Source organism: Glandiceps talaboti, chromosome 2 (assembly GCF_964340395.1).
Source record: "Glandiceps talaboti chromosome 2, keGlaTala1.1, whole genome shotgun sequence".
Classification (NCBI taxonomy): Eukaryota; Metazoa; Hemichordata; class Enteropneusta; family Spengelidae; genus Glandiceps; species Glandiceps talaboti.
The window spans coordinates 3,882,673-3,897,637 of record NC_135550.1 but is presented as its reverse complement, the minus strand read 5'-3'; the positions used below and the strand labels follow the sequence as shown (position 1 = coordinate 3,897,637).

General features: G+C 33.4%; 1 protein-coding gene across 1 annotated transcript; it reads right to left on the bottom strand.

Annotated features, from left to right (window-relative positions):
- Nucleotides 1-357: 357 nt before the first annotated feature.
- LOC144453562 (alpha-2,8-sialyltransferase 8F-like) lies at nucleotides 358-14,755 on the bottom strand. The gene is made up of 6 exons (XM_078144882.1): nucleotides 14,661-14,755; nucleotides 10,542-10,683; nucleotides 6,062-6,174; nucleotides 4,390-4,479; nucleotides 2,426-2,667; nucleotides 358-578 (listed from the first exon to the last, which is right to left on the bottom strand). Exons 1-6 carry the CDS (start codon nucleotides 14,753-14,755, stop codon nucleotides 358-360), a joined length of 903 nt encoding a protein of 300 aa, XP_078001008.1.
- Nucleotides 14,756-14,965: the final 210 nt, after the last annotated feature.

Here is a 14,965-nt window from a genome sequence, read left to right as displayed (position 1 = left end):
AAACTAGTCCCATTTACGGTAACACTATAAATCGAGACATGCCCGTGAAGAAAGACATGACCAGGTTTGCAACAATATAACGTGTTTAGAATGAAAACTTCATCGAAGAATATCACATATTATCTAAATTATCTTTATATATGCACCAAGCACCGATAACTGAGTTTATACCGAGCTGCTATAAACGATGGGCTTAGTGAATATCATTGTGTTCAACTTATACACACTCTTATAATGCGTGTTGAATAAAGAGAAGTTTTGTCTTTATAGTTTGTTTCCAATTTGAGTCAATAAAACACTTGAACAGATACAAAACAGAGGATCAGTACATTTAGTCATAATATTCACCTTTTTTTTCTATTGATATTTACATGGGTCAACTGTCAACTTTAGCACCCCGAGTTGATGAAGTTCAAATATCATTAAGAACTCATGTGAAAAGTCATGGTCATTAGATGTCATGTTATTGTAATAGTGATAATGAACTGTCGTATTGTCAGGTCCATTCTTGAAAGGCCAAAATCCATACACTTGAATGTTATCACAAAGTTCTATCGCGACACTGATGAAGTAAAAGCCTGAAAAAAATTGGAAAAGAATTAGAATATTGAATTTACATTACACAATATCTGTGACTATATCTATCTGAAGACAATAAGCAGTTAGGAGTTATGAATATTCATTGATGTGTATGTATGTATGCCTGCATGACAAGTTCAAAGTGGACCACTGCTAATCAATGAAGGTAAATTAGAGTTTTAATTTCCTTGATGTGACAGTGATAGTGATCTAACATCTTACTAAGTAACATGTTATGTGCAGGCACGCTATCAATATTTGTATGTTTGTGTGATTTGTAACAAAACGTGCATGGCATAAAAAAAAATAGTGCCAATGGTGTTGTAGCACAACTGTACAGTTTATAAAAATGTTTACCCACATGCTGATCCATGCTAGGTATTGGTGTTCATTTGCTGAATGATTATCCAGTGGCCTATCCAACCCTGTTGTTATCTTTGCAATATACGCGATCATTTGGATGTTGCTATGGGCGTGGTCATGTTGCTAGACATATTTGCATACATTTTTTTAATGTTCTTTCACTATTCTATGAATCCCTGTTGTTATCGTTGCAATATACATAATCATTTGGCTGTTGCTATGGGCATGGTTTTGTTGCTAGGTATATTTGCATAAATTTCTTGACTGTTTATTCATTTGTCTATTAATCCCTGTTATCTGTGCAATATACGTGATCATGTGGCTGTTGCTATGAGTGTGGTCTTGTTGCTAGACATATCTGCATACATTTTTTGAATGTTTATTCACTTGTCTATGAATCCCTGATGTTACCTTTGCAATATATGTCATCACATGGCTGTTGCTATGGGCATGGTTTTGTTGCTAGGCATATTGGCAAACACTTTTTTAATGTTTGTTCCCTTGTCTAAGAATCCGTTATCTTTGTGAAATACCGTTTGGCTGTTGCTATGGGCGTGGTCATAGTTGCTAGGGATATTTGCATACATTTTTTGAATGTTTACTTACTTGCCTATCAGATGATGTTGTTATTTAACCAAAATATACTGCCATTTGGTTGTTGCTAAGGGATTGGTAATGGTTGCTATGGCCAATTGTATCAAAATATTTTGAAGAAAATCTGCAGAATGACACTTCTAGAAACATTTCACCAAGTTTTAGTCTCATTGACCAAGTAATTTTTAAGATATGTTTTTGACCAAAATTCACATATTTACACCTAATTTGCATATCACGGATGAAATCATTATATGTTTAATATATTTTCATCTATACACCCTCAGATGCATCCCCATTACATATCAACCCAATCTGCTCAGTAGTTTTGAAATTAAAGATTTTTGACCAAAAAGACACATTTTTAGCCCTAATTTGCATATCACTGATGTCATCATCATCATGCCATGAACAATTCTTAATTTAAACACTCCTAAGAATGTTCCCACAAAAATTTCAGACCGATCTGCCCAGCAGTTCTTGAGTTTTTTGACCAAAAATCACATTTTTTGACCCAAATCACACATCGGTGATGCGATCATTTTCATTTGAACAATGTCCCAACTAGACACCCAAGGTTATACACCTAGTAAATATCATGGCAATCAGTCTAGCGGTTTTTGACTTTTAAGTTGTTTACACACATCCACATCCACATCCACAGACACATCCACAGACACACACACACACACACACACATACACACACACACACACACACATACACACACACACACACACACACACACACACACACTTAGCAATACCTAAAGCACTACTGAACCTTATCAATTCAGTTGTGCTAAAAACCACTGTACTACTTAATTGAAACTGTATACTCTTTCTAGTTTGGTGTCCATATATGAATTATAACATAAAGTATAACTTACCAGTTGAAACACGTTTGTTAACTCCCCAAGCTTTCCAAACATTGTTGATTGCTCGGACATGATTAGGGTGCATAAAGACCATTTTGAAACCATTCTTTCTTAGCAATGGGTAGGCTGTTTTACTTGCAGGTGTTATAAAAGGTAAGGAGAAATCAGGCATCCAAATGAACCCATCTTGAATAGCTGCTTTCATGTCTTGTACAAATTTGGTTTTGTTTGCAGGTGTTTTCAGTGAGCTATACCTGCCAAAAGGAGCAAAATATAGAACAATGATAGTAAGTTGTAACTATTTGAACTGTCACTGATGTCTTTCTGATTACCATTTTTCCAGCACAAGATGTACCTGCAATGATTTGTTGAAACCTATTTGATAAATTAATGACTTACCCACAATGTCATACACCATGAACAATACTGAAAAACCTGTTAGTAAACATATTTGTGTAACTGTACACATACTATGGTGCAATAAATCAAATCAAATTTATTTTTGGGTCCACACCCAAAATTCAGCTCCCGAATGGGATCACAATCTAAACATATTACTAAATTAATTACGGATAAAATTGACCTCTAATTAACAGTTGACATATGGATGACAAATGAGTATTTATTTTGGATTTTTAATTGATACAAACACAAACTTTGTACATATTATGAGTTACAAACACAAACTTTGTACATATTATGAGTTACAAACACAAACTTTGTACATATTATGAGTTACAAACACAAACTCTGTACATGTTGTGAGATACAAACACAAACTTTGTACATATTATGTGTTACAAACACAGACTCTGTAAATATTATGAGTTACAAACACAAACTCTGTACATATTATGTGTTACAAACCACAGATTCTGTACATATTGTGAGTTACAAACCATACACTCTGTACATGTTGTGGGTTACAAACACAGACTGTGTACATATTATGAGTTACAAACACAGACTCTGTACATATTATGAGTTACAAACCACAAACTCTGTACATATTGTGAGTTACAAACCACAAACTCTGTACATATTGTGAGTTACAAACCACACACTCTGTACATGTTGTGAGTTACAAACAGACTGTGTACATGTTGTGAGTTACAAACACAGACTCTGTACATATTATGAGTTACAAACCACAGACTCTGTAACATATTGAGTTACAAACCACACACTCTGTATATGTTGTGAGTTACAAACACAAACTTTGTACATATTATGTGTTAAAAACCACAGACTCTGTACATATTGTGAGTTACAAACCACAGACTCTGTACATATTGTGAGTTACAAACCACACACTCTGTACATATTGTGAGTTACAAACCACAGACTCTGTACATGTTGTGAGTTACAAACACTGACTGTGTACATATTATGAGTTACAAACCACAAACTCTGTACATATTGTGAGTTACAAACCACAAACTCTGTACATATTGTGAGTTACAAACCACACACTCTGTACATGTTGTGAGTTACAAACAGACTGTGTACATGTTGTGAGTTACAAACACAGACTCTGTACATATTGTGAGTTACAAACCACAGACTCTGTACATATTATGTGTTACAAACCACACTCTGTACATGTTGTGTGTTACAAACACAAACTTTGTACATATTATGAGTTATAAACATAGACTCTGTAACATATTGTGAGTTACAAACCACACACTCTGTACATGTTGTGAGTTACAAACACAGAGCCTAGGGAAATATTCATACGTAGCATGGAAATCTTATGAGGGATTAGTTTTGACTGAGAATTTGATGTGTAATAAAATACTTATTGCCTTGCCTTATTCAGGCACTAATAGACGTCATATCACCCCTCGTGTTGTTATGTAGCAACTATTTCAGGCTTTGAGCCTTGCAAAATAGTTACAACATAACAGCCCTCGTGGTAACAGACGTCTACTAGTGTCTTCATAGCCAGGCAATAAGTGAATTGTTCATTTTACCTTGACGCATATATTGATTGATTCAGTGTATTGATTGTGGTCTTATTACCAGCATCTTTAGTGAAAGGTTCGATTGGTGCCACATTGAATCTGAGAAAAAGAGACTAAACCATATTAATGATAACAATTGAACGTTTTATTTTAACACATGCTATAATTATACCTTATCTTAATTTATATATTAATTGAATTAGTGTATTGAGATTGTGTACTACATAATAAACCTATTCACCAGCCTCAGATTGTGTACTACATAATAAACCTATTTATCACCCTCAGATTGTGTACTTCATAATAAACCTATTTATCACCCTCAGATTCTATACTACATAATAAACCTATTTATCGCCCTCAGATTGTGTACTACATAATAAACCTATTTATCACCCTCAGATTGTGTACTACATAATAAACCTATTTATCACCCTCAGATTGTGTACTATATAATAAACCTATTTATCACCCTCAGATTGTGTACTACATAATAAACCTATTTATCACCCTCAGATTGTGTACTATATAATAAACCTATTTATCACCCTCAGATTGTGTACTACATAATAAACCTATTTATCACCCTCAGATTGTGTACTACATAATAAACCTATTTATCACCCTCAGATTGTGTACTACATAATAAACCTATTTATTACCCTCAGATTGTGTACTATATAATAAACCTATTTATCACCCTCAGATTGTGTACTACATAATACACCTATTTATCACCCTCAGATTGTGTACTACATAATAAACCTATTTATCACCCTCAGATTGTGTACTACATAATAAACCTATTCATCATCCTCAGATTGTGTACTACATAATAAACCTATTTATCACCCTCAGATTGTGTACTACATAATAAACCTATTTATCACCCTCAGATTCTGTACTACATAATAAACCTATTCACCAGCCTCCGATTGTGTACGACATAATAAACCTATTTATCACCCTCAGATTGTGTACTACATAATAAACCTATTTATCACCCTCAGATTGTGTACTACATAATACACCTATTTATCACCCTCAGATTGTGTACTATATAATAAACCCATTCACCAGCCTCAGATTGTGTACTACATAATAAACCTATTTATCACCCTCAGATTGTGTACTACATAATACACCTATTTATCACCCTCAGATTGTGTACTACATAATAAACCTATTCACCAGCCTCAGATTGTGAACTACATAATACACCTATTTATCACCCTCAGATTGTGTACTACATAATAAACCCATTCACCAGCCTCAGATTGTGTACTACATAATAAACCTATTTATCACCCTCAGATTGTGTACTACATAATAAACCTATTTATCACCCTCAGATTCTGTCCTATATAATAAACCTATTTATCACCCTCAGATTGTGTACTACATAATAAACCTATTTATCACCCTCAGATTCTGTCCTACATAATAAACCTATTTATCACCCTCAGATTGTGTACTACATAATAAACCTATTTATCACCCTCAGATTCTGTCCTATATAATAAACCTATTCACCAGCCACAGATTGTGTACTACATAATAAACCTATTCACCAGCCACAGATTGTGTACTACATAATAAACCCATTCACCACCCTCAGATTGTGTACTACATAATAAACCTATTCACCAACCTCAGATTGTGTACTACATAATAAACCTACCTGAAAACAGCATCTACCATGTCAATTTGTTGTCCACATCCACTACCTTCTAGAATTCCACTACTACCAACAATACTGCATGAATTAAATTTCTTCCTGCCAAACAATTCGTTCTGTTTATTGATAGAAAAGTTAACGTTAAATCTTACGTACTAATGGAAATATTCTCAGTGATTAATAAAATTCTATTGATCAGAATTTAAATGATCTTGTAGAAGAGATAATTTCTGAGTCTAATCAAGTTTTAGTGTGAAAGATATTAATTTGGTTTGCTTAGTTTACTTGACTAGCTGTAACTGGAGTGTTATGTTTTCATATTTTCACTGAAATTATTCTTAAATTCCCAATAATTAGATGTTGTATCCAAAAGTACCGGTAGTATAGGAACTGGTTGATATTGGGATTATATTGGGTGTGGACCCAAAAATCAATTTTGATTGGATATGTTACACCATATTATGTGTTCATCTGTTTACACAAACATGTTAACCTATGGGTGATTTCCAGGGTGTATGACATTTATATGAGTATATATATGTAACAGTAGTTTAAAAAAATGTTTCAATTACACTAGTACAACTGATTGCATTTTGCATACATTACCAACTCATCTATTTTAAGTTTTGCTCATGTCACAAAAATTATAGCCGTTATACCGGAAGCAGCAAGATGTGGAACCGTATTTGGCAAATAACATACTTATACGTCACCTGCGACTACGAAATTCAATTTTTGAATGTCTAAAAATGCTGTTTCATTTTAAAACAAAATCACTTCCGCGTTATACTGTTGAGCATAGTATCATGTACTTCTCTAATGACTGCAGTGTGGTTGTTTACATCTCAGCCTTAACTTTATCATCCAATCAGAGTGCACGTTTGCTCAGTAGTATGACATAATGTTTACTATTTGCATATCACTCAAAGATATATTCAAACTTAAAAATGAGTGCGTCTTTGTTTTGCATACTGTATTCCATTAAATGTACATAAATGTTTGTGATATACTTTGTTGTTCTAGTTAAGCAAAAATTACACCCTCTGTGGTGGTAATTTTGATATCCTTCATAAATTTAGGAATTCATGTTCACGATCATGTAATGACCGTGCGTTCGCCATATCTGGACTATCGCCGTTCTGCATGGAATTTTTGACAGTTTCCCTCTGACACAAAATATACAGTTTAAAGACTTGTTACAATGTATACAACGATATTTCATACGGTTGACAATAAATTTGGCATTTCGAAATGTTGGTTATAGCTGTATTTCTAGTTGTCTGCTCGTTTTGTTTACAAGGGGACGTCCAGTGATCACGTGATACAACAAGCAAAAATACGGCTGTTGGTGAAAAATACACCTGTGTATCTGCAGGGCTCTCGACCAATCAGAATGCGAGATTGGTGACAGGTGACGTATAAAGTGCATTACATGGTATGTGCCCCAGAAATAAAAATGTTAATGCCTCTCGGTGGGAAACTTGCAAAGTTCTTTAACAATTTACTATTTGACCTAGAAGATGAAGGTCAATATCAACGATTTAGTGTACAGCTTGGAAACATACCTCTATATATTACAATGAATTCAAATGACCAGCGGTGAAAGGAATAGACACAACTGTGATTTTTAAGATAAACTTAATTGATAAGACCCCTGTATATAAACAATTACACTCTTTGGAAAGTTGAATTCAAACAATCAACGCCAAGTGTGGTATCTGATAACAGAAGGTCATAAAATAGATGTCTTGTGTTCAATCTCAGTCTAAGGTTCAATCCATTGTATTGCAAGATTGTCAATACAAATAATGTTTCTAGTAAGGGTAACTTCACTCAGTCCAGATATTGGCATCATTGTATTTATAGTGAGTGAGTTTATAGTTTGTAAAAGATACTTGTTGTGTTCTAATTACTGATGAACACTTAACCACCACTTTTGGCTGGTAGAACACAATGCTGGTATTGGGAATGTCATCAAAGACATGTGTCAACAATCACATCACGCTTGAATGGTTAAAGGTAATGGCACTCTGGGAAAAAGATGCATTTTCATAAACTTTGGGTTCTGGAGAATTATTGAATGATTTCATATAACACAAATTTTGATTATTTATCTAGCACTAATAAGCACTTAGGAGTCATAAACATTCAGTGTGAATCAGAATACATTAGGTAGGTCTGTTAAGTTCCATGAGGCAATGGTGGATCAGTGTGAGAATAATAGCAATTGCACAAAAATGATATGCTATAAAATCGTGAAATGACTTTCTACAACCCAAAGTTAATGAAAACACCTTTATTTCATGGAGTGGTGTTCCCTCTAAGTTATGGTTGTATGGAAGAATTTTCACTCCAGTTTTTTTTTCTGGAATGAAAATACTTCCATAAAATTAACTTCAGCTTCTGCCATGGTGACTTAAAAATAAAAGATATGATAAAACAAGAGGACATAGTCTAAGACCAATTTATGATAAAACAAGAGGACATAGTCTTAGACCAATTTATGATAAAACAAGAGGACATAGTCTAAGACCAATTTATGATAAAACAAGAGAACATAGTCTAAGACCAATTTATGATAAAACAAGAGGACATAGTCTAAGACCAATTTATGATAAAACAAGAGGACATAGTCTAAGACCAATTTATGATAAAACAAGAGAACATAGTCTAAGACCAATTTATGATAAAACAAGAGAATAGTCTAAGACCAATTTATGATAAAACAAGAGGACATAGACTTAGACCAATTTATGATAAAACAAGAGAACATAGTCTTAGACCAATTTATGATAAAACAAGAGGACATAGTCTAAGACCAATTTATGATAAAACAAGAGGACATAGTCTTAGACCAATTTATGATAAAACAAGAGAACATAGTCTAAGACCAAATTATGATAAAACAAGAGGACATAGTCTAAGACCAATTTATGATAAAACAAGAGAACATAGTCTTAGACCAATTTATGATAAAACAAGAGAACATAGTCTAAGACCAATTTATGATAAAACAAGAGGACATAGTCTAAGACCAATTTATGATAAAACAAGAGAACATAGTCTTAGACCAATTTATGATAAAACAAGAGGACATAGTCTAAGACCAATTTATGATAAAACAAGAGGACATAGTCTAAGACCAATTTATGATAAAACAAGAGAACATAGTCTAAGACCAATTTATGATAAAACAAGAGAACATAGTCTTAGACCAATTTATGATAAAACAAGAGAACATAGTCTAAGACCAAATTATGATAAAACAAGAGGACATAGTCTAAGACCAATTTATGATAAAACAAGAGAACATAGTCTTAGACCAATTTATGATAAAACAAGAGAACATAGTCTAAGACCAATTTATGATAAAACAAGAGGACATAGTCTAAGACCAATTTATGATAAAACAAGAGAACATAGTCTTAGACCAATTTATGATAAAACAAGAGGACATAGTCTAAGACCAATTTATGATAAAACAAGAGAACATAGTCTTAGACCAATTTATGATAAAACAAGAGAACATAGTCTAAGACCAATTTATGATAAAACAAGAGAACATAGTCTTAGACCAATTTATGATAAAACAAGAGGACATAGTCTTAGACCAATTTATGATAAAACAAGAGGACATAGTCTAAGACCAATTTATGATAAAACAAGAGAACATAGTCTTAGACCAATTTATGATAAAACAAGAGAACATAGTCTTAGACCAATTTATGATAAAACAAGAGAACATAGTCTAAGACCAATTTATGATAAAACAAGAGGACATAGTCTAAGACCAATTTATGATAAAACAAGAGAACATAGTCTTAGACCAATTTATGATAAAACAAGAGGACATAGTCTAAGACCAATTTATGATAAAACAAGAGAACATAGTCTTAGACCAATTTATGATAAAACAAGAGAACATAGTCTAAGACCAATTTATGATAAAACAAGAGAACATAGTCTTAGACCAATTTATGATAAAACAAGAGGACATAGTCTTAGACCAATTTATGATAAAACAAGAGGACATAGTCTAAGACCAATTTATGATAAAACAAGAGAACATAGTCTTAGACCAATTTATGATAAAACAAGAGAACATAGTCTTAGACCAATTTATGATAAAACAAGAGAACATAGTCTAAGACCAATTTATGATAAAACAAGAGAACATAGTCTAAGACCAATTTATGATAAAACAAGAGAACATAGTCTTAGACCAATTTATGATAAAACAAGAGAACATAGTCTAAGACCAATTTATGATAAAACAAGAGAACATAGTCTTAGACCAATTTATGATAAAACAAGAGAACATAGTCTTAGACCAATTTATGATAAAACAAGAGAACATAGTCTTAGACCAATTTATGATAAAACAAGAGAACATAGTCTTAGACCAATTTATGATAAAATAAGAGGACATAGTCTTGGACCAATTTATGATAAAACAAGAGGACATAGTCTTAGACCAATTTACCTTGGATAGATATGTGTACATGGATTTTGTCATTGATAATGGTTTATTACTAACAGATGTTTTTATCCGTGTTCCCACTTTGACGTTTTGTTGAGTTAAGCTGAATTGGTTCTGGATAGTGGACACCTTAGCTAGTTGTATTCTGTGATAAAATATAAATTGAATAAACATAATAGAGTTAATAAGTAATCTGGTTATGAATGTTCATGGGCTCTTGGTTCATATTTATTTATGAAAATTTCTATCACAGAGCTTAAATTTTTTTTATTTGTTCCACTTCCTAAAAATGTTTGATTCTACAAGTATAAATTTTCTTTTGTAAATATGCTGTGCCATTACTTATAATTATGCAAAACAGATTACCAATTTGCTTTGCATATAATTGATATAATTAATTAATTTGTTGTAAAACAAGCAACAAACAATCACAATGCACTTTACAAAGCACAGAAAAACAAGTACAAAAACAGACTCAAGCAAAAGTCTTACTGAAAAAATAGGTCTTAAGACCTGATTTAAATGCCTGGAATGTAGTGACACTCTGCAGATATGATGGCAGAGCATTCCACAAGTGTGGGGTACAAATTGAGAATGCTCTGTCACCATAATAGTAAGTAAGTAAGTAAAGGTTGTTTATTATAGTGACATGTGATATACATTTTACAAATTGGCAATAACAATATCAGAAAGCAAACACATCACCCAGCCCACCAGGCTTATTAGTCACTACAAAACTGAATTGCTCGTATAAAGCACTTAAAAATAAGGGGTGCAAAGAGGACATTCATAACAAGTAAAGAAAAGTAACATACTACATTGTTATATAAAGATGATTACACCTTCTGGTGTGAGCTTTGTGAATAAATTTACAAGTTGCTCTGGGCATATTGATCATTATAAAGTTCCATTTCTCAGTCTCATTAAAGTTTACAAAATTTGGATTAGACTCAAGTATAATATTGTAAAAATGTGTTCTTAAATCCTGATAGAATGAACAGTGAAATAAAAAGTGAGATTCGTCCTCAATTGAATCTGTATTACATAACACACAGAGGCGAGCATGTAACACCTCGCCCCTAAAACGACCTGTTTCAATCCTGAGTGGAAGTATTCCTATTCGTAACTGAACAAAAAGAGAACGTTCAGCTCTCGACAAATCTAAATCTAAATAATTTTCACGGCGATATGTTCTTTTAAAGATACTGTACGTGCGTAATTTCGGTTTGTTACGAACATGCATATACCAGTTTTCAGTACAATTCGAATGTTTACGTAACCTGACAATCCCAGTATTACATGGAATCATAATAAGCAGTATTGCTGAGTGGTTGGTGTAAGTAAATTTCGTTCCGTGAGTTACTGCGTAAAGCACGGCTGGAGCTACTGACTAAGATAGCCAGGTGCAGAACCATGAAGTACTTTGAATGTTAAGCAGAGAATTTTAAATTCTGCAATGCTGTTGTACTGGTAGCCAGTGTAACACTTTGAGAAAAGGGGTAATGTGGTTACACTTCACTCTAATACCTAAACGAGCTGCAGAATTCTGAATCATTTGAAGTTTCCGAATCTCATATGGGCTCGAAGTGAAGGCAAGAATAGTTGAATATTGTAGTGTTAGGACAGCAGGCATGAAGTTACCTGTACTGTTTTATTACCAACAAGCATACATAACCATGGCTGTATAGTCTTTTAAAAACACATGAAGTTCTTTGACACACGTTTTGTGCACTGTCGTATGATCAGCAGTAATGACCAAATTTTAGCCCTCACTTTGCTAATTTTATCTCATCTGACGCTATATCTTGGTCACCATCTTTGTACTTGTGAAATGGTTGGAACTTTGGTAACAGAATATGGTGTATTACAAAAATCAGAGCTTTTTGTCCTGGAAGCAAAATTCTAATATATTCCACAACTACTGAACTGAATGGTATCAAATAATGGCTGCCTTACTAGGTAACCAACTTCTTACAAGAGCAAGTCAATGGAAGAGTGTAAACAATGAGCAAAAACACAATGGGCAAGCACTATTTAAAAATACCACCAATGGCGTTGTAGAACAACTGTACAGTTTTTAAAAGTGTTTATCCATATGCTAGTCCAAGCTAACAATAGGTGTTCATTTGCTGTACAGTTTTTAAAAAATGTTTATCCATATGCTAGTCCATGCTAACAATAGGTGTTCATTTGTTGAATGACTCCCCAGTTGCCTATCCAACCATGTTGCTATCTTTACAATATATGCTATCATTTGGCTGTTGCTATGGGCATGGTCATGTTGTTAGATATATCTGCATACATTTTTGTATGTTTTTGCTCACTTGTGTATGAATTCCTGATATTATTTTTTCAATATACGTGATCATGTGGCAATTGCTATGGGCATGGTCTTGTTGCTAGTCACATTTGCATACTTATTGAATGTTTATTCATTTGTCTTTCAATTCCTGTTATCTTTGCAATAAACGTGATTATTTAGCTGTTGCTATGGGCGTGGTCTTGTTGCTAGGCAAATTTACATACATTTTTTGAATGTTTATTCAATTGTCTATTAATCCCTGTTGTTATTTTCGCAATATATGTGAATATTTGACTGTTGCTATGGGTGTGGTCTTGTTGCTAGGTACATTTGCATACATTTTTTGAATGTTTATTCATTTGTCTTTCAATTCCTGTTATCTTTGCAATATACATGATTATTTGGTTGTTGCTATGGGCGTGGTCATGGTTGCTAGGGATATTTGCATACTTTTTTGAATGTTTACTTACTTGCCTACCAGATGATGTTGTTATTTGAGCAAAATATACTGCCATTCAGTTGTTGCTAAGGGCGTGGTCATGCTTGCTAGGGCCAATTGTGTCAAAATATTTTGAGGAAAATCTGCAGAATAACACTTCTAGAAACATCTCACCAAGTTTCAGTCTCATTGATTAAGTACAATTTTTGACAAAAATTCACCTTAGTTTATACACTTAAATTGCATATTATTGATGTGATCATTATCTGCTTAATATTTCTTCATCTATACACCCACAGATGCATCCCTGTCAAATTTCAGCTCAATCTGCTAAGTAGTTTTGGAATTATAGGTTTTTGACCAAAAGACACATTTCAGCCCTAATTTGCATATTACCAGGGGAATGAATCATTATGTCATGAACAAATCTTAATTTACCCACATCTAAGAATGTCCCCATCAAATTTCATGCCAATCTGCCCAGTACTTTTGGAGTTTAAGTTTTTTGACCAAAAATCACATTTTTTTACCCAAAACCCACATATCTGATGCAATCATTTTCATTTGAACAATTTGCCAACTAGACACCAGAAGTAACATGACCACCAAATATCAAAGCAGTCGGTCCAGCAGCTTTTGACTTGTGTGTGTGTGTGTGTGTGTGTGTGTGTGTGTGTGTGTGTGTGTGTGTGTGTGTGAACAACTTAATAAGTTGTTCACACACACACACACACACACACACACACACACACACACATACACACACAGAGAGACAGACAGACACTTTGCTATGCCTATAGCACTACTGAACCTTCAGTACAGTTGTGCTAAAAATGATGTGGTGACACTTGCTTTTTTTTGAAGGGGGCTTGGGGGGTGTTGGTTGGGGAAGTACACTGACTCATCAACCATTACACTATCACATACATGATGTTACCACTGAAGCTGTCCTGAATGATTAATAACATTTATTGAACTCTGAAAGTAAACTACATGCATTGTAAACTGTTTGTTTGACAGCCTCTCATCTGTACTTCTCAAACTGTTTGGTTTCGCCATCAATATAGAAAGAAGATGTTGGTGAAAACAGGGAAATGAAATAAAAATGTGTGATGCGCATGATTTCAGATGACACGTGAAGACGAGAAACAAATCCCTTTTATTTGTTTGTCCTTTAATAGAGGTATTCTTAGGTATGGGTGTATGTGTTCAAAGTGGTCATGATGGATGACAAAGGGTATGTATTTGGATTTTTAACGAAACCCCCCAACTTTACTATGTTTTTCCACTTGAAAAAATAATGTGAAACATTCCATAATGCAAAGTCCATGTTTGTAACATAATATTGTGTTCTATTTTGGATTAGTTCTCATAGACTTACCGTATTTTATCTATGTTGGAATCATTTTGTTTCCATGGCAGATGTAACCTTTCTACAATACTTTTTGTGAATTTGTTGATATTTTCTTCTTTCATCATAGGTTGGTATTTTAACAACACATTGATGTAGATATCCTTGTCCTCTGTATTTATACTGTTTGTGTACAAGTACAAATGTTGTAATGTTATTTGAGGTATATAATCAAAATCACTGCCAATGATATTATCAAAGTTAAATTTACATTAATATTCTTAGTTAAATCTCAGCAACCTAATAATTTACTTTGTTTACAGCAAACATATATA

Excerpts from the sequence above, each read along its gene's own strand:
- LOC144453562 (XM_078144882.1), bottom strand. The coding sequence starts at position 14,755 with ATGAAAGAAGAAAATATCAACAAATTCACAAAAAGTATTGTAGAAAGG. Across the intron at positions 10,684-14,660 it reads TCCAACATAGATAAAATACG|AATACAACTAGCTAAGGTGT; the intron begins GTAAGTCTATGA and ends ATTTTATCACAG. Across the intron at positions 4,480-6,061 it reads ATGGTAGATGCTGTTTTCAG|ATTCAATGTGGCACCAATCG; the intron begins GTAGGTTTATTA and ends TCTTTTTCTCAG.